Below are 22,586 nucleotides of genomic sequence, written 5' to 3'. Positions count from 1 at the left end.
GCCAGAGCTTTAAAATTTGCTGGAGACCACTGGTTTATGTTCCAGGAGTGGGAAACCCGAGAGCCCCTCTTTCTGCTGCGGTTACCAGTTTTCCTCTCGCAGAGTCATCTTCAATTTATTATGCTTTCGCGGAATTAGAATTGAACTTGTTTTTAATGTAATTTATATCCATGAAGTTTAATTTAGGATTGCCAAATTGTGTGATGACAGTGATTGGGGCATAAACCATGAATTAGGGTTCAATATGTGTGAACTCTGATCCTTTAACAAGTGTGAAAATATATTTTCTTCCCTTGAAAGAAAAAAAAAGGATTGTTGGATATTTAGAAGAATATTCTTTTCTCTAAACAGTTACAGAAGTGCTTTTTTATTTTGAATAAGTTTGGTTCTTAAATTTAAAAGCAGTAATACTACAACAATGAGATATTAGCATGCTTCTGAATATGCAAATGTAATTATGACACAATTACAATATGTTACACTGAGGAAGTGTTAGTTTCGACTGCATTCATCAATAACATAGTCAATGTAATTGTATTAGACTTTATTCTCTTCAGGAAATTACTGACTATAAGAACCTATTGTGTTGATAATATTATGCTGAAAGAATTATGCCCAGTGATGGCTGTTTGTCAGCATGGCATATACCATTAGCAAGAATGTCTCACCCACCTCCCAGTTTTGCAGACTTTGCCACCTTACCACTCTATTTTAGAGGATTAGATTCCAAGGCAGATATGTAAACAGCATTTATTGTGTACTGTCAAGTCAATATTTACTTTTAGCCACCATATAAATGTTCTATATGACAATCTTTCCCTAAAGCTAATTCTTCATGTCTTCCAATGGTGCACACTCATCATTGATGTATCCATCTGCCTTGCTGCTGGTTATGCTCTTCTTTTGTTACACTTTCCCAGCATTAGAGCTTTCTCCAGAAAGCACATAATGTGCCTAAAATAGGATAATTTGAGCCTGGTCATTTGTACCTCAAGTAGGAACTCTGGGTTGACTTGTTTGGTGATCCATGTATTTATGTTTTGGCTGCAATGGTATCCTCAAGAGTCTTCTCCAGCATTAAAAGTGTCAATACTCTTTCTATCCTGCTTCTTTAAAGTTCAATCAATTTCATAGTGTCACCGGGAATATCTTGACTTTCATATTTCTGATCTTTCTAGATATAGATATCTGACATCTGATCTTTTTCCATGGCCTTCTCGCAGCTCTACTTAGTGCTAGCTTGTGATGTATTACTTGACTGCTTGTTCATTTACTGTTGATGGTTGATCCTAAAAGGCACGAGTTATCTACCTATCTAAAGATAGGTTGGGCTGAGGGAGTATCTGCCCAAAGTCACTCAGGAAGCGTCCATGGGTAAGAGTCTGGATTTGTCTCTCTGGTGCAAGTTCCAGTGCAATATTCATCTTACTAAAGAACTGAAAGATGCCAACGTTTGTATCAATTTTGCGCAGAAAAAATATAATCTGCTGTTGCTTCATTTAATAGATTACTGATTTTGCCCATGTTAAGTTCTTTAATCAACATGATTTAGGTGTCTGAAAGAAATTATAGATGTTACAGTTCAAAGTCATTTAAAATTCTATTTCTGGTTTTCTGTAATAGACAGTAATATGTAAAACTGAGGTGATAATACTTCCCATATAACTCAACGAAAATAAGTCTTGTTAAAATAAATGTTGTATTTATCTCTAAATGTCCGAAGAATGGAAACGTATGTATTTAGTGCCATATTTCCTTGAAGTAAAAGCATATTGGTACAGTAGTCCTCGCTTAATAACCCCAATTGGGGCTGGAATTTCTGTCGCTAAGCTACGGAACATCATGTGACTGCTTTACTTAATGACTGCAGTTCCAGTAGTTCCAGTTGTGATTGTTAGGAGAATATTGCGTCAGGCAAGTACCTCGCATTTTTCCTGCCCTGCCATCTTCACCTCCACTTTCCCCGCCATCTTTGTCTTGTTGGCCGCCCTTCACTCTACCACCACTCCTCCCCCTCCACTGTCCTCAGTTTACTTTCACTGTCCTCTTTCTCCAGCAGAGGCAGCTGCTGACCCATCCATCATTCTTATGCTTTTCCTCCTAGTTCTGTTTTTAGATCTGTGTTGATTTAACTCCAAATTGCCATTCTTTTTTCCTATACATATGTAACCTTTCTAAAAAAAACCTGCTTCCATGAATATATAAACCATTTTAATTTTCAATTGATTGCTTCAACAGTAACACACAGACTTATAGCTGAGCAATATGAATGGTTTGATAGTGAAAGAGGAATAAAGCATGACATGAAAGGTTCAGGAATTATTAAGGAAAATAACCCAGAGTAATTTTTTTAAAGTCCTTATTACATATAAAGGTCAGCAGCTTCAATGTTCAGTTTGTGAGCTCCTAACATTTACAAGGCAGAGATGTCCAATTCAATACAAAAAAGACTGTGTCTTTACTGAGAAGGACATTTCATTAAAATGGGTGTTTTTCTATTTAATATTTTTAATAATGATTCTGTTCTTTTACATATCATCCTTTCATGTATGTGTTGATTCAGCTGTGTGAGTTGTAAGAAATGTGCCCTTCATCTGGCAATAAATAGCAGCTTAGATGGTGCTGAATGACACCATTTCCTTTTTTGCGAAGAGACAATGAAGAATTGCCTTTTAATATCCTTGAGATTTAGTCTGAACATGATGTAAATTGAAGAGCATTTCTCTTGCCTAAACAACTTTGTAAAAACAGTAATTACCAGATTGTGAATGTTGTTTGATTCTAATTGTCTTAGGCATGTCAGCTCTGTATTGCTGGTAATAGCAATTGTAAAATACCTCTGTAGAAAAGAAGATTGAAAAGAAATTTGGCCCTTTTATATCTTTGGGCCTATTGATCTGTAGTATATTTAAACAAAAACAAAATGAATAGCAAGATAAAATGAATGCTTGCCTTAATGGAGTGTACAGACAAGTTTTTTCTCTCATTTACTTTTATATTCTATTTCATAATGCAAAATGTATGTACAGCAAAAATCCCTGCATATTCTTATATATCCTCCCAATCACTGTACTTCAACTTCTATTTGTTACCAAATCCATGATGTTTATAATGTGTCTACTTAGCTCCAATGTACCTACTTTTTTAGAGTTAATACAATAGAGCTAATATAAAAGAAATTCAATTCTGAAATTCCTATGACCACTTATGGGAAAATTATATTTTTCTTTTCCCATGCCACCCCCTTAATTTGTTCTTCAAGAAAATTATAGTTTTTCCAAACAGGCAACTGATCATATGACTAAACTTTTCTTGGTCTCTGTTGTTTTAGTAGAGATTTGCAGAAAACAGAAAAGTATTTTGCTTTCAGCTTGAGACTGAACTGCTCCACTGGGGAAACCTGTCAAAATAGCCTGAACATCAGGCACCCTAAAGAATATAAGTGTTCCACCATTGGGAAAATAATAGAACCTTAAAACCAAGCAGTACTATTTTATTTATTTCACTAGGGCCACAAAAGGAATCTATCCTGAGGTTTTTTTTTAATTCTCTTGCCTAAACTTTTTTGTAGGATGGGTGGTGGTGGTGGTTGTGAAATGGTAAGAAATTTTAATGTAAAAATGCTTTTAATTCTTATTCCTAAAAATGTACTGGAGCAGGAATAGGTTGCTGGACTGGTGGTTGCTAGTGCTGGATATGAGATGGGAAGGTCTTGCCCTTCTGTTCTCACTGGTTTTATGGCCCTGACCACTAATTGGCACTGTCTTCCTGTTTGAGCACAGCTTTTTATTATTTCACTGCCACCATCTGCTTTCTGGATGATGTAGGGGTCTTCTCCTTTAAAACTGGCATGTAAGGCAGAGGGGGAATCTTACAACCGGAATGCCAGACTAGCCCAAACCTGGGAAATGCCACCACCACCATCATCTGAATTCTTTTATATCATCTCATGTCCCTTGTAGGTTTGAGTTTATTGTCTACTAGTAATACCCCTTAGGTTGATATTAGATTGACTTTTCTGAAAATAATTTTGATTAAATATAAGATAAAATGTAAGCAGTCTGAAGGAAAAACAATCTCTGTTGGAGGAAAAATAATTTTATAGCACTGCTAAAATAATATAGAATATCAGCCACACAATGTTTTACTGGCTTGTTCAATTTTTAAAATCTTAAATAAAAGAAGTTATTTTAAACTTACTTTTAAAAAATACAATTCATTTAGCAGACCCAGATAACATAGAAATAATAAGTATGGAAACAAAAATCTCATAAACATTAATGCATTTAACTGATGGATACACATTAGAATAAAAGGGCACCATATATGCTGGCTTTCAATCATAATAAAGGTTGATTGATGTTTACATATACCTCAGAAACTAATGGATTTTTGTCATAAAATTCCTACTATCTTTTCTAAATATTCCAAACTCCCAAGTGGTTTTTTAATTTTAGTTAGAAAATTTCCTTCCTACTCCTGTTCACACTTAGGCATGTTGCTTGACTCTGCTCCCCACAGAGGTTACTTTCCTCCTTCCTCAGTGATCTGCTTCAAACTAGTCAAAGATTTTTCTTACCGTATTTTTCGGAGTATAAGACGTAGCAGAGTATAAGACGCACCAATGTTTTCAAGAGGCAAATTTTTTAAAAAAGTTTTTGCACTGCAAACCTCCCCAAAATGGCCCGTTTTTCGCGAGAGTTTTTTTTTTCAAAAAAAGGGCATGAATAGCCTTTAGGAGGCTTGTAGAGTGCTCCAGGGGGGCGGGAACAAGCAAAAAAAAAAAGGTCCATTTTTGCTCTTTTCTGCCCTCCCCAGCCCTCAGGAGCTCTCTGAAAGCCTTCTAAAAACTATGCACGACCATTTTGGTGAAGGGGATGGGGTTTTGGGAGGCAAAAAATGCTGAATTCAGTGTATAAGACGCACCCAGATTTTGAGCCTCTTTTTTGAGGGGGAAAAGGTGAGTCTTATACGCCAAAAAATACGATACCTATATTGGAAATGGTTGCAACATCTTATTTCTGTAATTCCCCAGAGGGAATTGCAAACAGACATTAATTGTTCTTCTTAAAGTGGCAAAGTGTTTTGGAATTAGTGAAATCAGGAAAGGAATGGAGACATTGCTATCTAATTCATAACAGTTATTCCTTTTTCCTCTCATTCTTATTTTTATTTCAATTTATTTTCTGTAATTTATGTTTTTTATTATTTTCATAAACTGTAGTCTAACACTTTCTAGTATTTCTCTATAGATTCTTTTGTTTTATTTTCTAAGCCCTGTGTTCTTCTTTATCTTATCTTTGCTCTATATTCCTATCCTAGCTGGATTTTCTAGCTTAAGTTTATTATATATTTATTATGTGTATTTTTATTGTTACCAGCACATGGGCTCTTTGAAGATGCGATTTCTGGACTTATTGATACTTACTGGTGCCTTGAACCTTGAGTAACTTTGTTTCCATGTTGCCTGATTTTGCCAGTGAAAAAAATACAAAAGTGGAGATAGGTAGCTTTGTTGCTACTTCTGTCTTACCAACTCTCACCATGCTGTGCTCAGTCTTGCAGCATTTGTCATACTCTCTTTAGGTCCTTCAGCCCTTTTTTAGAACTTTTCTTTTCTTTTCTTCTGTTTTCCTCTTCTTCCTCCTTGCCACTTCTCCCCTCTAGTTCTCCTTCTATTTCTACGACAATTTTCACTTCAGTAGAACCGTTTTTCAATAAGACCTCTTTCCAGAAACATTAACACCATTGTTAAGCTTACACATATTCAATTTGATGTTTGTGTGATCATAAATATAATGTGAACTTGTAGATTGCAGAGGGGCAGAGTAAAGAAGCTTTATTACATCTCCTGTAATGTACTTAAGTATATGTCTTATAAATATCTGTCACATCTGTTAAATTAAAATGTTTTATTCAATAGTTTGTCAACATTTTACACTTTTTATCTAAGAGGTAAAGGTATTCTCTGCAAGAAGATATTTTCTGGAAAAATTGCATAAAAATGCAAAATTGATAACGGAATTGGCATTTTTGATTCAGTTATCATATTAAAGTTTCAGAAACAGTAATATATATTTAGGCCACATTAAAAAAAATCTCATTCTTAGGATTGTGGTCTATATTGCATAACATTGGGATCATAGTAGGTAATTATTATAACCACTATTATTACTTTATTATATAATAAGAGTCCATTTGTAATGTTTATGAAAATCTGAATATATCGGCAAAGTCATTAGTAATCCTCTAAAAATCTCCATCACTTAATATTGTTTTTTTTATTATCACTCTAGGTTATATAATTGAACTTATCTTTTGGCTAAATAGACTCAACACTGATTGAATTTGTCATTCAAATATGGTTTGTTTGTTCATAACTAAAATATTCCAAGCATGGAATTTATTTGGTTCACTAGAAGATTAGGTTCCTATGTCAGATATTGACTTTTGAAATTATTTTGTAGTATTGGCTGAATGAGAAGCTGGATTTAGTGTACTGTATGTCTTTGAAAATTGAATTTATAAATACAAGCAAAACTGGTTAAAATAGTAGACTTAATTATTTTTATAGAGAATAAATTCTTCCCGAAGTACTTTCTTCTTTAAGTATAGTTACATCTTAAAGACTTTTCAATAATATAAAATATGCCAATCATTTTGAAAGAGAGAGAGGGAGAGAAAGATATATCTTTACTATTTTTTCCAGGTGATTTTAGCTCTTTGAAACACTTTTTGATTTACAAAGGTCTGTTTGGCAATCCTATTTTTCCTTCAAATAAACAGCAAATGTGATAATTAATTTAGAGTTGCAGTTAACTACAAATAGTTATTTTGACTATATGTCTTCAGGTTATGAGATGGCAATGCTGATATAAAAGTGTTGATTAAATAGAGCATAGTAAATATAGTGAGGGACTGTTTCTGCTGAGCTTTAGGTTAGTACTTTGTGCAACCAGCCTACATTTGTATTTTGTCTGGTTTTGGAGTGCAAGTCATTTTTATGAGGATTAGATTTTATATATCCTATTGAAAACTGCAGGACGAAATTCTTGCCACTTGCTTTTCTTCAAAAATGTAAGCCTTTTTAAACAATCTTTTAAATAAATTGGAAATGGAAAAATTGAATACATTATTGTTCCTTTTTTTCTTTAATCTTTGGGGACTTGAAGTTACTTCTAATATTCAAATATATCTATACAGCATGTAAGAGAAAGTAATCCAAGCAATATCTTGATCCTCAGCAAATACTTGAGTTGGTAACCTAATGACTGGACCTAACAAAGAAGTTAAGCCGTTGCCCTTTTTCCCAACCTAACAATCTCTTGTACGATTAAAATTAAATCCTCAAATAATCCAGAATGTAGCAGTGCAAATAGGTACCAGTTTGTTTAAAATGCTCCCTTTAAGAGAGCATTAAAGATCTGTTTCGTCCAACAGGTACTGGCCTGGAAAGATGTGTGAAACTGCAATTTAAGATGGAGCCAATTAATTTTGGGGGGTGTCACTGGTGTAGCTGTTTTCTTTCTTTTATCGTACTATTATTATTTGTTTTTAACTTAAGTCTTCCAGAATGTTGGTTACCAACATTCTGTCTTAGCTGCCTTAGAAATTGAAAATATAAATAAGTGAATTTGGTGTACCAAGTTGATTTATTATTGGTGTATAATATAATAAAATTTTAATAAATTAAAGTATATATGTATGTTATCTGAATTTGAGCTGGAAGACACATATTAAGAAATTAAGAATATAATATGAATATAATAATTGTAGGATTAATGTATGTAAAGAAGCTATGGGAAGAGATAAAAGAGAAAAAAGAATTTGATTATTTTTTCTTGTCTCTTGAAATGTCACAAAGAAAAGCTATCAGTGGCTTTTAGAAAAATTATCATGATACTCAAAGTCAGTGAAAGTCTTGGGCAACAAGAAGGATGGATGGTAACTGAAAAAAGACTTACAAATGTCAAACAAGGAAAGGAAAGATTGACTGAACAAGAAACTTCTAGAAATACTTGATCCAGAAAAATAAAGTGACACACAAACAGAAAGGGAGAAAAAGAGATAGTTTTCTACATAGGTTTGACTTGTATAGTGACTTTTTAAGAATGACAGTCTAAAATATTTTTTAAAAAATTAAGATACCAAAATTATTCATTTGGAAGAATTCATTGTGAAAATAAAAATAGAAAGTGAAAATTTTAAATTGATATTAAATAATATAAAGTCAGGTTATAGTACCCAAGATGATTAATGAACTTAAAGTGATGTGAAGATGTGAAGATGCAAAATGTATTTCTGGCCACATACAAATGAAAAAACTACTGCAAACACAAATATTAGTTTGAGGAAGTAAGACTGTGACTATCAATATCATAAAGATGCAGATATTTCTATGCCAGTAAAGATCAAAATGGTTAAGGTAATGTTTTTTTTCTATTGGTAATTTCCAGTTCTGAAAACTGGATATTGAGAAAGAGTGGACAGAATAGGTGCTATTGAATTAATGGATTTGGAAATGGTTAATAATAGTATGGGCAACCAAAAGTAGGAACAAATGAATCTTAGATAAAATGTTGGCTGGCTACTAATTTGAGATTAAGAGCTAGAAGTAACAATTCACAGACTATTGGCATGTGATACAAATTGATAAGGAACTTGATTTTTTTTGGGAGGTGGCTTCACAAATAGATGAAGAAAGGTAATAAGATGAACTGATAGGATCAAGGCAGTTCTTCTAAAAAAAACCTCTAAAAGTAGTGCCAATAACTGCTGGGGTATGTTCATTTGGTGAATGTTAGATGTAGTTTAAACAATTAGGAAGTATTGAGCATTTTAATTGGTATTATATTTACCTGGAGTTAAATAATATCTGTGTTTATCCTATTTACAACAGATGTATTATTATTCTTACTGAACCTTTGATTCTCATCAAAGATAGGCAGTTTGTTCAATATCTGTCATCTCCAACCATGTTTAAGGTTTAATTATCTTCCATCTGTTCGGGTGGTCCTTGGAGATAATAAAGTATATGCACACATTTTCTCTCCGTGCAATATCCCCCAAACATGGATATAAATTGTTTGCCTGCAATATCTTTTTTTTGGTTTGGAATATCAGAATGCATTTGAAAATACTATCTAAAAATCTCAATATAAAGAACAGTAATATGTGTGAAAGCATGCATTTTTGCCAAGTTCAGATTGTATATCCAATTGTCATTATTTGTGCTTGAGCATAATAGGCATACTTTATACTACCAATTCTTAAAATATAATTTGATTCCAATATTTGGAATGATATTGACCAAGTTTCAATTTTCTCTGAATATAGAAACTATGGAGCTTCAAAATGTTGGTTCACAAAAAGAACTTTGCAATTAAAGATATATAACTACTACAACCATTCCATATAATTTTTGTAGTTTCTAGGAAAAAAAAGGGAATAATTTTAAGAGAGAAAAATATTCATTTTAAAAGAAAGAATAGTTAATGAAGTACTTATAGTTTGGTGTTGAACAGAAGTCACAGAAGGAACAAAAGAAAAAGGAATGGAAGAAAATCACAGTATTATTTAAATAAAGGAAGAATCTCATTGAAGCACAACCCTTGAAAAAAAAATGTGGTAAACCTGTATTAGAAAAATAATCCCAAATATTCATAGAAATCCAAGCATTAAAAATATTAATGAAAATCTAGTTTAAAGAACCTCTTTTCAAAAAATCTATTCTTAATCTAAGCTTTTCAACATTAATAGTATGGCAAATGGCCCTGAAGTTAAATTATATCATCTTCAAAGAATATGCAGCAAAATCCTAATTGTATTCTTAAAATGTAATTCCTTTTATGTAGATAGCTGTTAATTTAATAACATGCATTTTTCACTTTGGGTAATAGGAAATTATATTCTAATAATTTTGTGATTTTTTTTTATTCCACTGAGATATTATATATGCTTGGGATTTTTCTGAACATTTATTAGTAATCTAATTTAATTAATATCTGGACTCATTCTCCCATTAAGAACAAGAGGAACATATTGATTTAAGGTTAATGCTTGTAGAAAGTTCTGAGGGTAAAAGAGACTTCCTGTCTTGATTTCTGCAATATGCTTCACATAAGGCTACTCTTGAAGGGCATTTGAAAACTTCAAGGTGCAGAATGCAGCAGCACATGTAAATTGCATAAATTATTCATTCCCCAAGCCCCCTAATCTGTGCAAAGCCCTGCTTCTGAGTTGCATTAGTAATTTGGGTTATGATATATCCTTCCCATTTTTATTTATTTACAGTATATTTTTAGTTTTTTCAATGCTTCTAATCATTTTCATTTTATATTTATTCTATTTGCCACTCAAACACTAGTTGAGATGGATGAGCATATAAATTGAATGAAATGCATGCATACATACATACATACATACATACATACATACATACATACATACATACAACAAAAATTGAATTGGACATTATTTTCAAGAACTCCATTTAGGTTTGCAGTGGTATCCAGGAGTTAAGTCACAATATCTTTAAGTAACAAAATCCAAAGGTTTAGCAACAAATAATAAGAGTTTTGCACACATTTCAGGCCTTTTGTGGGATCTCACATATAGCTAAAAACTTGCTAAATATTTGTAATCCTTCATCACAACTATGACAGAGAGAGCTGCAGTTGGAAATTTAAAAAACAGTTTCTTGGAAAGTAAAACTTTTAAACATACACAAAATACAGTGTGTCTGTGTATATAGAAGGGAGGAGAAAAAGAGGGAGAATATTTATAGTATGGAATGAGAGTAGGGGCAGTTAAAAAGAGAAAGGTTTATTCTTTAGGTGAGGAGGATTGATTTATTGTCTTTGTCTTTGATTTATGAAACCTTTCATTATGATGAAAAAGTGGTGAATAATAACATTTCTTTGTGTCTACAATGAAAAATGGAAGCATGCATCGTTTTGTTGTTTGATACGAGTGTGTATAATGGACATATTAAAGGGGCTGGGTTAAATTGCCTTTTCTCTGCTTGTTTTTTGGTTTATAAAATTCAATCTGTTTTTTTTAAAAGGTAACAAGAACAAGAATAAATTAAGGTTTTATTTTAAAAAAAAACCTCTGCATCTTTCCGGTTTATCTTTCTCTTACGAGTACATCTTTAAAGTTTCTAGATATAACATGGAATATTATAAAGTAGAACATGCATATATGCCTATCACACTGTACTTGTAATAACCAACACTATGCAGACAAAGAAACTAAAGGTGAAAGATGAAGATAATTAAATAAAGAAACAGAATTTATGCCAACAAAATATATTGTATTTCCCTTTTTCCTTACAAACCATCCTTGCTTCCATTGGGTCCATAAACTACTCCATACGTTGCCTTTTCTTCTTTAAACTTCTCACCTCTCTCCATCCCACCACAAATTTCTTAGTCTTGTTCTTCTCAATCCATTCACTCTTTCCGCCAGCCTATATTTTTTTGGCAGTTTAATCCTTATTTCTTCTCTTGATCATGGTTTCAACATTTTTCATGCCACAGGATACATTTCAAGGGTGTGACATTTGAGTCATTAAACTGGAAGTCCCATGACATCACAAGTTGCTTGGGAGGGGAAAGGGAGTCAATCCACCTTGGTGATATCATAGAGAGGTGTTCTGGCTGTGGTTCACTTCCTGTCATTTGCTTTGGCTTGCTGATTTGGCACAGCCATAGCCTTTTCTTGGCGCAGAAATGTTCTATGGCATAATGGTTGATAGCTGCTCTAGCTGGTTAAAGCATCATTATAGCTTTTTTTAAAAAGGAAATTCTATAATATTCTGCTCTTCAATCTTTAAAACCGATAAAGAATATTATAAATAATCCAATATTGCATATCATATAGAGTTAGTTTCTTTTTGTGGTGCTGATTGGTGTGATGATATACTGAATTATGTTTTACCTAATTCCTGTGGTAAGCAGCAGTCTCTTTTATCTTGTCTCATTGTTAACTAGAGTTTGTTTTTTAAAAAAATCTAAATTATCTACCTGCACGGGTTTACATTTGATTCATCAGAGGCCTGAAATCAAGAAGTCAGAAAAAATCTGATTGATAATAGAGAATCTACCGTGTTTCCCCGAAAATACAACATGTCCTGAAACTAAACCCTTGCGACATTTTTCGCTTGCGCAAAAATATAAGCCCACCCTCGAAAATAAACCCTCTGGACAATCCCTCCCCTCCGACCAGGCAGAGCACCGCTCGCCAACCTAGCGGTATCCCGAAGGCACCAAGCCACGGGAATAAGGTGGGGGCAAAGGCGCTTGCGTTGCTTGGTACTTTCGGGGTACCGCTAGGTCAATCAGCGGCGCTGTGTCCAGCTGAAGAGGGGGGGGTTGCTGGGCAGCTGCTCTCTTGCAAGCGGGCTTCCGAAGAGCCGGGCACAGCCTCAGGGTCGAATGGCTGTGTTGCGCTGTCGCAGCAGCAACGCAGCAGCCATGAGGTGACCAAGCTTATGAGCAGCCGCCCGGCAACCTCCCTTTCCAGCCGTGCATAGTGCCGCTGACCGACCTAGCAGTACCCGGAAGGCACCAAGCAACGCGAGCGCCTGTTCGCCGCCCTCCGCCTCCCGTGGCTCGGTGCCTTCGGAATGCCCCTAGGTGAGTGAATGGGGCTCTTCATGGCTGGAGGGGAGTTTCGCAGAGGCTTTTCCGCTCCCCGCTCGCGTGAAGGGCATCTGCGCTGCTGGCGCCGTCCGCCGCTTGGGTTTTTTTTTCAAAGCACGGAGGATGGATGCCGCTCTGGAAGTACGCTCTATGGTTGTGGGCTGCAGATTGTACAACCATAGAGCGTACTTCCAGAGCGGCATCCATCCTCCGTGCTTTGAAAAAAAAAACCCAAGCGGCGGACGGCGCCAGCAGCGCAGATGCCCTTCGCGCGAGCGGGGAGCAGAAAAGCCGCTGCGAAACTCCCCTCCAGCCATGCAGAGCCCCATTCACTCACCTAGGGGCATTCCGAAGGCACCGAGCCGCGGGAGGCGGAGGGCGGCGAACAGGCGCTCGCGTTGCTTGGTGCCTTCCGGGTACTGCTAGGTCGGTCAGTGGCACTATGCACGGCTGGAAAGGGGGGTTGCCGGGCGGCTGCTCATAAGCTTGGTCACCTCATGGCTGCTGCGTTGCTGCTGCGACAGCGCAACACAGCCATTCGACCCTGAGGCTGTGCCCGGCTCTTCGGGAACCCAGTCACAGGGGAGCAGCCGCCCGGCAACCCAAAAATAATAAGCCCTCCCCTTTAATAAGCCCAAGGCCATATTTCGTGGGTCAAAAAAATATAAGCCCCTGGCGTATTTTCGGGGAAACACGGTAATAGTTTTGGCCAATCTAGCCTGCATTTAGAAGAAAAAGAACATCAAACCAACCCTTTCACTTTTTAAAAAGGTCATTCCTACAATATACAAAGTTGTAGAATGTTCATTTTATGCAGATAAAATATCAAATATCAAAGTCAGAATTTTGATATTGTAGAACAATAGGCTGAGCTGAAAAGCCTAGCATTTTATTCATAAAAAGCAATTACTCAGCTTGAAAACTCCAATAACAATTTGCAAGAGATATGACAAATGTTTGAAAGTAGGTAAACAAAAATCTTCAAGATGAAATGACATTGCTCTGTTTGTTAAAGAAATCATTTAGTTATAAATATTATTTATACCACTGAGCAAGAACATTGTACACTAGTATTCATGGAAAGTTGTATGTATGCATATACGTATATAGTGTGAGGAACCTGTAGCTAAACTACAAACTACCAACTGCTTGTTTATTTGCAACTTTATATCTTCAAGAAGTAAGATATTACTAAATGTAAACATAAAAAGGAAAGCTTATGGATAGATAGTTGGTATTCTTTGCCCAAATACTGTAGAGGACTATAATAATGCCTCCCCCGCTCAGTACTATAAAACTGATTTTGAAATCAGGTAAATATGCTGCTAACTGTACATTCTTTCATTTGATTTCCTTCTTAAATTTTGATACAGAAATGTTGACAGTGGTATTGGCTTATATATTAAAAACTATTATTCTAACTCAAAACCTAGATTTTAGTTATCTATATTATGTCTATTATATTCATAACGGGATATTAATTTTCCTGACTTTTAGCTTTTGCAAATCACGTCTTTTTATTTAGTTTCTCTTTGGAAGACAAGTGCTCAGGTCAAAAAACCATTCTGGGGACAATTAAAATATATGATCCAGTAGATACAATGAGTTGGAATTTGCCATATGAAAAAATCATTAAGGAATCTTAACTGTTAAGACTAATTCATGAAAATATTTGTTTGCATATTTACTGTTACCCTAGAAAATGTTTAAAATTGAGTGAATGACAATATTTTTAATGTTCTAAATGTAAATCAGTGAATCAATATGACATTACATAGATCAGGAGATACAAAGATGTGAATATATATTTAAATATACATGAAACTTGGAAATATATAAATAATTGATGAATTTATTAAACAATGGGATAACAAAAATATTGCTATTCCAGAAAAAAACTCCTTAATTATCATAATACCAGGTTTGTGGTCTTGAATTATCCATAAAGATTTGCTATATTTTTTGAATTGGTTCTCGATTTAATGTAAGATTGAACTGTTATTTTATATGGTGGTCATAATAGTCAAGAATTTATGATATTCTCCTTTTTTTCCTTATTAAAGCATTAAAGAAAAGATTGCTTCTCTAATATAATTGTTTTCTTTCTTCAATATTGTAAGTTTTGACTCATTTTTATTAAGGTTTTCCCTAAAATGTTTGTTGTGGTGGTATTGCTTCCACAGTACAAATTGTTTTTTGCCAAGTGCTGATATCATACTCCTTACCAGATGGGATGAGGTGTGGGTTGGAAAGGAGGAGATATTTCTCATATAGCTGGAATATTTATTTACTGTATGCACTTACTACAAGCCTGTTTTTTTTTTCATTCTCTTGGTACTTCAATCTCTCAGTACAGAAATAAACTAAACCGATCCTTGCAGTATTAATAAAGATCCGTGTTATGTTGCATATTTCATTCTGTTGATTTTTGTTTTGTTTTGTTCTTACAGGTATATCAGAATAGTTGGAACACACAACACAGTAAACAAAGTTTTCCATATTGTGGCTTTTGAATGCATGTTCACCAATAAAACCTTCACTCTTGACAGAGGACTAATAGGTAAGTGATATGAATGGGAATTCTATTACCAATGATGCACTTTATCATTTGTTTAAAATATATACCCAAATCAAATAAACCTTTATTATTCCTTGTAATTCACCCTCCTTATGGTAGTCTTTGACCTTTACTACAGTCAAAGACCAGCATAAGAAGGGTGAAGTATAAGGAATTTAAAAACATATAAAATACAAAATGCAAAAAATGAAATTACTTAAAAAGCTAAAAAAATACTTTAAAAAACCTTTTAAAAATATAACAGAACAGATGAAAGCAATGAATAGACCTAAAATATGACAAATTAAATCTATCTAGTACAAATAATGCAATAAATCAAATACAAAACATTATAATAATGGTCTAGATCAGCGGGCCCCAGTCTTTTGGGCACCAGAAACCGGAATGTTTTCCCCCATGGACTGGTAGGTCTGGTTTCACATGCTACCTAGATCCTGCACATGGGAAGATGAAGCTTTACTAGCTCGCTTGGCCACATTCTTATTGGTCTGTGGCCCAGGGATTGGGGACCCCTGGTCTACATGGTTTTAAAACTGTTTTGTGACATTGGTCATGTTCTGACATAATTTGAGTGCTGCTATGGAGAATTAGCAACATTGTATATTATAACAGAACTGATAAAGTAGCGGGGAAATGTAGAATTGTCCTGTGAGCCTTGAGTATTTGTGAATCATGATAAAATGAGGCTAAAAGTATAGAGTCTATGTGGCAGACACTAATGTAAATGCCAAATGTTAGCTGCAAACCTCACAATCAAAACTGATCATTTAATTAATATTATCCTTAATGGTATCACGTTAAGTAGCAAATATTGCCTGAATTCTTTTTTTTTAAATAAAATTTTTATTTTTATTTTTTTGTTTTCAAAACAAACACAACACATAAAATCTTCTCTTTTTTGCATACTGTAGAAAGTGTATCAGTTGGTTACAAAAGGCTTTCGTGCATCTCTTCCACAGTCATCAAGCATAATTCACATTAACTCAAGTGTTTTAACTCAGATATTTATACATGTTACCATCATCATACCTCCATTTACATTTGACTATAATTGTTTAAATGTCCTTCATCATAAAATATACCAAAATTTAATACATAACCACATACTAGCATTTCATTTATTATTTCTAAAATCCTCCAGTAACACTGAATCTTTATATCCTATTCTAGCTAAACATCCATAATATTCAATAACAAAATTTTCTAATCCTTCTTTCCAAATCATTATTTGCAATTTACATTCAATTTCCTTATGTTGCACCCATGCCTATATATACCTTGTTGTTGTGGCCCAGCAGGAGCCGTTGGAGCTGCCACCAGACTCCGACAGCGAGGGTCCCTATGATTCGGCTCTGGAGGATGTGGAGGACCCTGGACAGGGTTCCGACTCCGAGCAGGGATCAGAGAGGCTGGTTGGCCACCAGGAGGTGCCTGAGGCATGGAGCAGTGGTGAAAGCCAAAGGGAGGGTGCTCCTGATGTCATGCCTTGGAGCAGTGGGGAGGAGACAAGGGACAGTGAGTCAGACGTCAGCAGTGAGTTGTTGGATGCTCGTTACCGGCAAGCTAATAGGCATCAGGAGCAATTGCACAGTCACAGGAGGTAATTGCACTCGGCTGATGATAATTAGACTCCTCTCCAGACTATAAAAGGACTGCTTGTGGACACGCCTTTTGCAGAAGTCAACGCATGAAGTAATGTGGGAGTACAGTCTTGTGAGCATGGCAGGCTGGATTGCTGCCAATACTTATCAGTGCCGGGTTGTTATGAAGGCTTATTTGTGTTGGATTGCTGCCAAGGACCTGTCTGTCTGTAAATAAATCTGGTGAAGTATCTTTGGCTCGGAGTGTGTGTTGGTGGGGGACAAGAGAGGTCAGAACACCTTGTTATCATTATCCCTCCTTTATTTAACTACATCGTATATTACTACATTTTCCCCCTAATATTCAAAACTTAACTATATCTAACTTAGTTCTTTATTTATTTATTTATTTATTTATTAGTCTTTATATATAATCCAAGATGGTTTCTAATCTTCCTTTCATGGGTACCATTCAATATTCATATCCCATTATTACTTATGACACATAGTATACATTATTATTATTATCAATTATTTGTTTAACTATATCTATCATCACTAAATTTCACTACGTTTAGCTAGTTTTCAGTTATATTCTTCCATCTATCAACCTGTATCTTTCCAATAACGAGGCAATCTCATATCTTCTGCTGTTTGTGGTATCAGTCCTCTTATCTTTAATCAACTTTGTATGGACTCCTCTTAGCAGCCCTTGGCTTATACGGTCTCTCTTGTAATTTCAATGCTCTTCTTCTGTTTCCTCAATCAGCTTATGTATAATTGTCAGTGGTGTTATCAAAACTATTGCTGAAAAGATTTCTCTCTTTAGGTCCATAAATTATTTTATTTTTTCTTCTTCTGTATCTTGCCATCTGGAGTAAGTTTCCCCTCCATTTAATTCCTCTTTCAATATTCCACTCTTTCCATTTTCAGAGACGAACCCATCATCATAAATATCAGCAGTTTTAATTTCTTTATAATCATTTTCCTCTTCATTTTTTTGAATTTTAACTGACACTTTCTCCATTTGATGAACATCTTCAACTTCCCCGTCATATTTTGCTGTTAAATGGATTAAATCATCCAACTTCTTCTCAATCATCTCGCGTGTATTTGATAACTTCTGTATTTCTGAAAATAACTTTTACAGACTTAAAGCCTTTTTCTCCTGCTGTAATAGCGCCATTGTTTTCAACTATGTAAACACTGTTATTCTAATTTAGTAGCTTTTAATCACCTCTCTCTGGTTAGAAATACCTCAAAGGAACATCTGTTTCTTCTTATCTCTCTCTCTGTAAACCAACAATAAGACCTTGAGGTACCAGCTGAGATAATCTGTGAAAAAAAGTAAAGGTGTTTTGTTTCCAATACACAAAGCCTAACTTCCGCAGTGTTAACCACAATGCCGCAAATTCTTTCCTTTTTAAAAAGAAAGTGACTTTTTTTGTATTTCAAGTTGAAGAGAAAGTCCAATTCTTAAATGAGTTAAAATAAACCTCCACAGTAATGACAGATGAGAGTTTTAGACCATAGGTTACAGAGAATAGTGAAAAAAAGGAAAATAGAAGAAGAAAGCTTAGTCCGTTTGTTTTAAAGGTCTACATAAATTCCGTCCGTGAAGATAGCATTAAGAAAAAAGATAACCCCCTGTCAAAAACCATTCCAAATTTAATTCCGCTGCTTATTTCTTCTGTTGTCCAATTTAAATTTATTTTAAGTTTTTTATTGGCAGTCACTCTTAAAACAATAAAATTTCCTCACCAGCTGGAAACACTTTCTCTTTCCATATCCTCCCGTTTTGGAGCCGCTCCGACTTTGTCAGCCAAATGGCTAGATTTTTTTGTCACTGGCTTGAAGACTTTATTTTGGATCAATCAGGGACTTTGCGATGTCCCTGAGATCAGCAAGACATATTCTTCCTGTTCACCATCTCTGCTGGACGGTTTAGGTCCATTTGGACCCCTCCAGTGGCAAAAGTGTCAACTGCGATCTCAGAGCATTGGGATCTCATGCTGTATCGTCGCGACTTCGGCCCCGCATTTCCAAATCTTGCCTGAATTCAAAAGGCTGTTCATAGAGGTCAATTGTTAACCAGTAACTGGCATAAAACTGAAAAAGAAAGATTTTGCCAATGCTAGAAACGTGGAAGAATGTGCAACACTGACAAAATTAATGATATTTTCCTAATCAATCCATCTTAAGTAAAATGGTTTTTCAGCTTTTGCAATTTTCCAGAACCATTTTATCAATCAGAAGTTTACTTTTGTACTGATGCTTTTCCTTTTATTGTATTGGGAGGATGTTATTTTCTTTTAAATAATATTGGCTGTTGTCTGCTATAATGCCTGTGAGTATTTAAAAATTGTCAATGAAGATTCTCAGTCATCCAGCTAGAGTTGTCTGGAAATTGAGTCGTGGCAACTGGACTTATTTTTCTGTTGGTTCAAAATGTTTTGCTGCTTATCCAAATCTCTTCTTCACTCTGAACAAGTTGGTTTGGGGGATTCTATATATGTCCTCCACGGTGGTTTCATTTCTCACCTAATCTGAATAGGCTTGTTAGGTGAGTAGGCAGAGGGTTGTTGAGATATAAATGTTCCAAATCCTAAATCCTTTCCTGTAGGTGGGTTGTTAAGTGTGGCCTACCTGGTGAACCTGTGAAATGGTATTAAATTTCCTGAAGACTGATGAAAGTACAGCATAAACAAGGAGGAACTATGGCCTCTTCCTCTATTGAGGGAAAGATTTTCCACTTTGAGAAAAATCGATTCCTTCACTCCTCTCTCAAACTGTGTATGTTCCCTGACCTAAATTTAGGAGTTGGAACATTTATATCCCAACAATTCTCTGCCTACTTACCTAAGAAGGCTATTGAGATTAGGTGAGAAATGAAACCACTCTGAAGGAGTAGTAGCAATATATATGGGGTCTCCCTGTTAGTTTGCTCTGAAGAAGCTACTTGGATAAGCAATAAATCTTTTGAAACAAGAACATATTTAAACATTGATAAGCATGTTATTGGCTTATAGTTTCCTAATGTTGTCCCTTGCTAGCTTTTTTTTTAAAAAATCAGATATATTTTGTCAATTATTAACCAATTGCAGGTGTCTGCTTTATGCAATACTTCATTAAGCTATTAACTATCATTGGATGTAACTAGTTAGTTTTTTGAGCCAAAAGCCATGCAATCGATCATTTCCAAGAGATATCCAGTTTTTTATCCCTTTCACTTGATTTTAACCCTTTTTGCTATTATTATTAGTTCTTCCATTCTATTTTTGCTACATTCATCTTCATCCAGCATTTTTGTTATACTCATATTGCATTTCCCATTGCTCTTTCCAAACTGGATTGTTTCCTTTTTGTTTGGTTTTCCATTTTCAGAATTTTTATTGCCATTTATACAGAATTTATATAGAATATAGAATTACCCCTGGTCTGTTTATTGTTGTTGTTGATATTCTACTATCTGGTGTATTATGATTTGATTGTGGTTGTAGCATTTTATGTACCATCCAAAGTGACTACTGTGAGATGGACAGCTATGTAAATTGCTTAAAAGAACAAATGAATAAGATTATTTGCTCAGAGAAGATCTAAAGTTCAAAAATGTACAGGTTTATTTTTTTGTATACAAAGATAATGAAAGGTATAGAAAAACATTATTTTATCCAGAAAAGAAAATTACTTTCTTAATATATTTATGTTCTGTATTCTGAATATCTATGACATGCTGAAGAATAACAGCATTTACCAGATACATAGGCATGAAGAAGTGCTAGGAAAATATCTGAACTGAATAGCTAGGTAGACTAGGGGTTGCTGATGAAAACAGAATACAAAACAAAAGGTAAGGAGGAAAAAGGAATACATTACATCTCTCCATTACAGAAGACAGCAAATTGAACAAATAAAAAAAGCAAAGGAATCTGGGCATGGAAATTGGGTTTAGACTCTAGTTCTACAGCAGAGAAAAAGCTTTTGATAAAAAACAACAACAACCCTCAACAACAGTTATATCGTACAACAGTATAATTATAACAATGCAGTTTTTTGTATAAGACCAATGGCAAGAGAGACAAAGAAATAATGTTAAACCGTGCTTCACCTTAGATCCAAAACTACACTTTTGAGGAAAGCTACGCATCCCCCATCCCCCCAAAAACCAGTTGCAGACACGTGCTATGTTCACATCTTGAATGTGGTGAAGTAGCTTTGGAGAATTTCATCCAAAGCACTGCACAAACCTGCAAGGAAGGAGAAAAGTTGTGTCCATGTAATATATGAAGCAATGTATAGAAAACTGTAAATGTATATAGTAAGAGCAAGGATGTTTTAAACAAAAAAAACTATGGAGGGGAGTACTGTAGTGAATGATGTTGGTTTAAATGAGTCCTCATCTTAAAAACATATATGCATATTTTATTTGGCTTATATTTTTTTTACTCTTTCTGTACTCTATATACAGTAGCACTATTTACTTTCAAAATTCTGGAAATCTGGTGTGGTTTACTGTGGTTTACATAAAACATGAGTCTACAGACTCTGTACACTCAGTTTGCTTTAGGGAAAAAAATAGGAACTTCTTGTTAACTTTAAACAATTGAATAACTCTTTTATGATGTAAAATGTTTGAAACTGTTAAAAATACTGTTTAACATTTTTGGAAAATCCAACATTTTTGGAAAATTAAATACCGTTTAATATTTTTGGAAGGCAAAGTTTAGTTTATATGGTTCCAGGCACAACTGAAAATCTCTATCTTTTCATGTGCCCAAATCATAACCCCTTCTTTTTGCTTGTTTCTTAGTACTTTGAGGGAAGGACGAGTGAATAATGGTTGCAGACCAAACTGTGGATATAAAAAATGGAATGTCCTTGGAGAATGTCCTCTAGAGAAAGTTTTCCAGCACTTATGAATCACTAAAGTTTCATTTGCATATCTTTTTGTGCCTGGGAGAAATGGTTTAAAATGTCGGGAAAAGGAGAAAGAGAATAAATGCTCATTTCTCTCTTGCTCAGTAGTAGTTATTATAGAAATCATTTAAATGTCCAACAAAAGGAAAAAGTCAAATCAATTTCTTAGTAGCATTACCATGGTTTTGTAAAATATTGCTCTATCTTTCACTTAGTGAGGCTTTCTTTGAGCAATTTAATGTATTTATATGAAACTATTGCCATTCAATTCTCTTTTCTCCTTTTAAAGGTCTTTCCAGTCCATGGTTGCATTTTTTTTCTTATGTAAGAGATTGATGTAGTGAGTTTGTTACTGACACATTCTGTTGCATCCAGATAGGTATACACTAATCTTTTCCAAATTCTGGATTACACAATCTTTTTCCATGTTTGCTGTCAAAGAGATGATAATGCTTGAATAACATCTCCTACAATTTAATGGTGGAGGTTTCATCTGTGTCTGATATTTTCACATTTGATTTATTTTCTGATTTATTACCTCTTGTACTTCTACTTTTCTGTGTTTCTCTAAATGTATAATCCTTTTTGTATCTTACCTTCTGTCTTTAACTTCATTTGCCACTGTTTTCTTCCATAATTATTCTTGAATATCCCTGACTTAGCTGTAAGTTTTCCCATGATTCTTCTAATCCAGGGGTTCCCAACCGTTTCTATATCCCACACCCCTAGAACACTTCTGATATATTCTCTCACCCCTTACAAAACTGAATAATTATATACATATAATTATGCATATACACTGTAATTTTGAAACTTCTAAACCCAAGTTTTCACACACCCTATAATATCATCTCACACGCCAGTTGG

General features: G+C 34.7%; 1 protein-coding gene across 1 annotated transcript in view; it reads left to right on the top strand.

Annotated features, from left to right (window-relative positions):
* Window positions 1-22,586, top strand: part of BTBD9 (BTB domain containing 9) — a 145,015-nt gene that overhangs the window by 60,864 nt on the left and 61,565 nt on the right. The window contains exon 7 of the mRNA XM_081940840.1: window positions 15,095-15,204. Within this exon, the coding sequence (XP_081796966.1) occupies window positions 15,095-15,204 (110 nt within the window). The remainder of the gene's footprint in view (window positions 1-15,094; window positions 15,205-22,586) is intronic.

The sequence above is a fragment of the Natrix helvetica genome (assembly GCF_964273705.1).
Source record: "Natrix helvetica genome assembly, chromosome: 2".
Classification (NCBI taxonomy): Eukaryota; Metazoa; Chordata; class Lepidosauria; order Squamata; family Natricidae; genus Natrix; species Natrix helvetica.
Note: the sequence above shows the minus strand (reverse complement) of the source record. Positions and strands in the feature narration are given on the sequence as shown.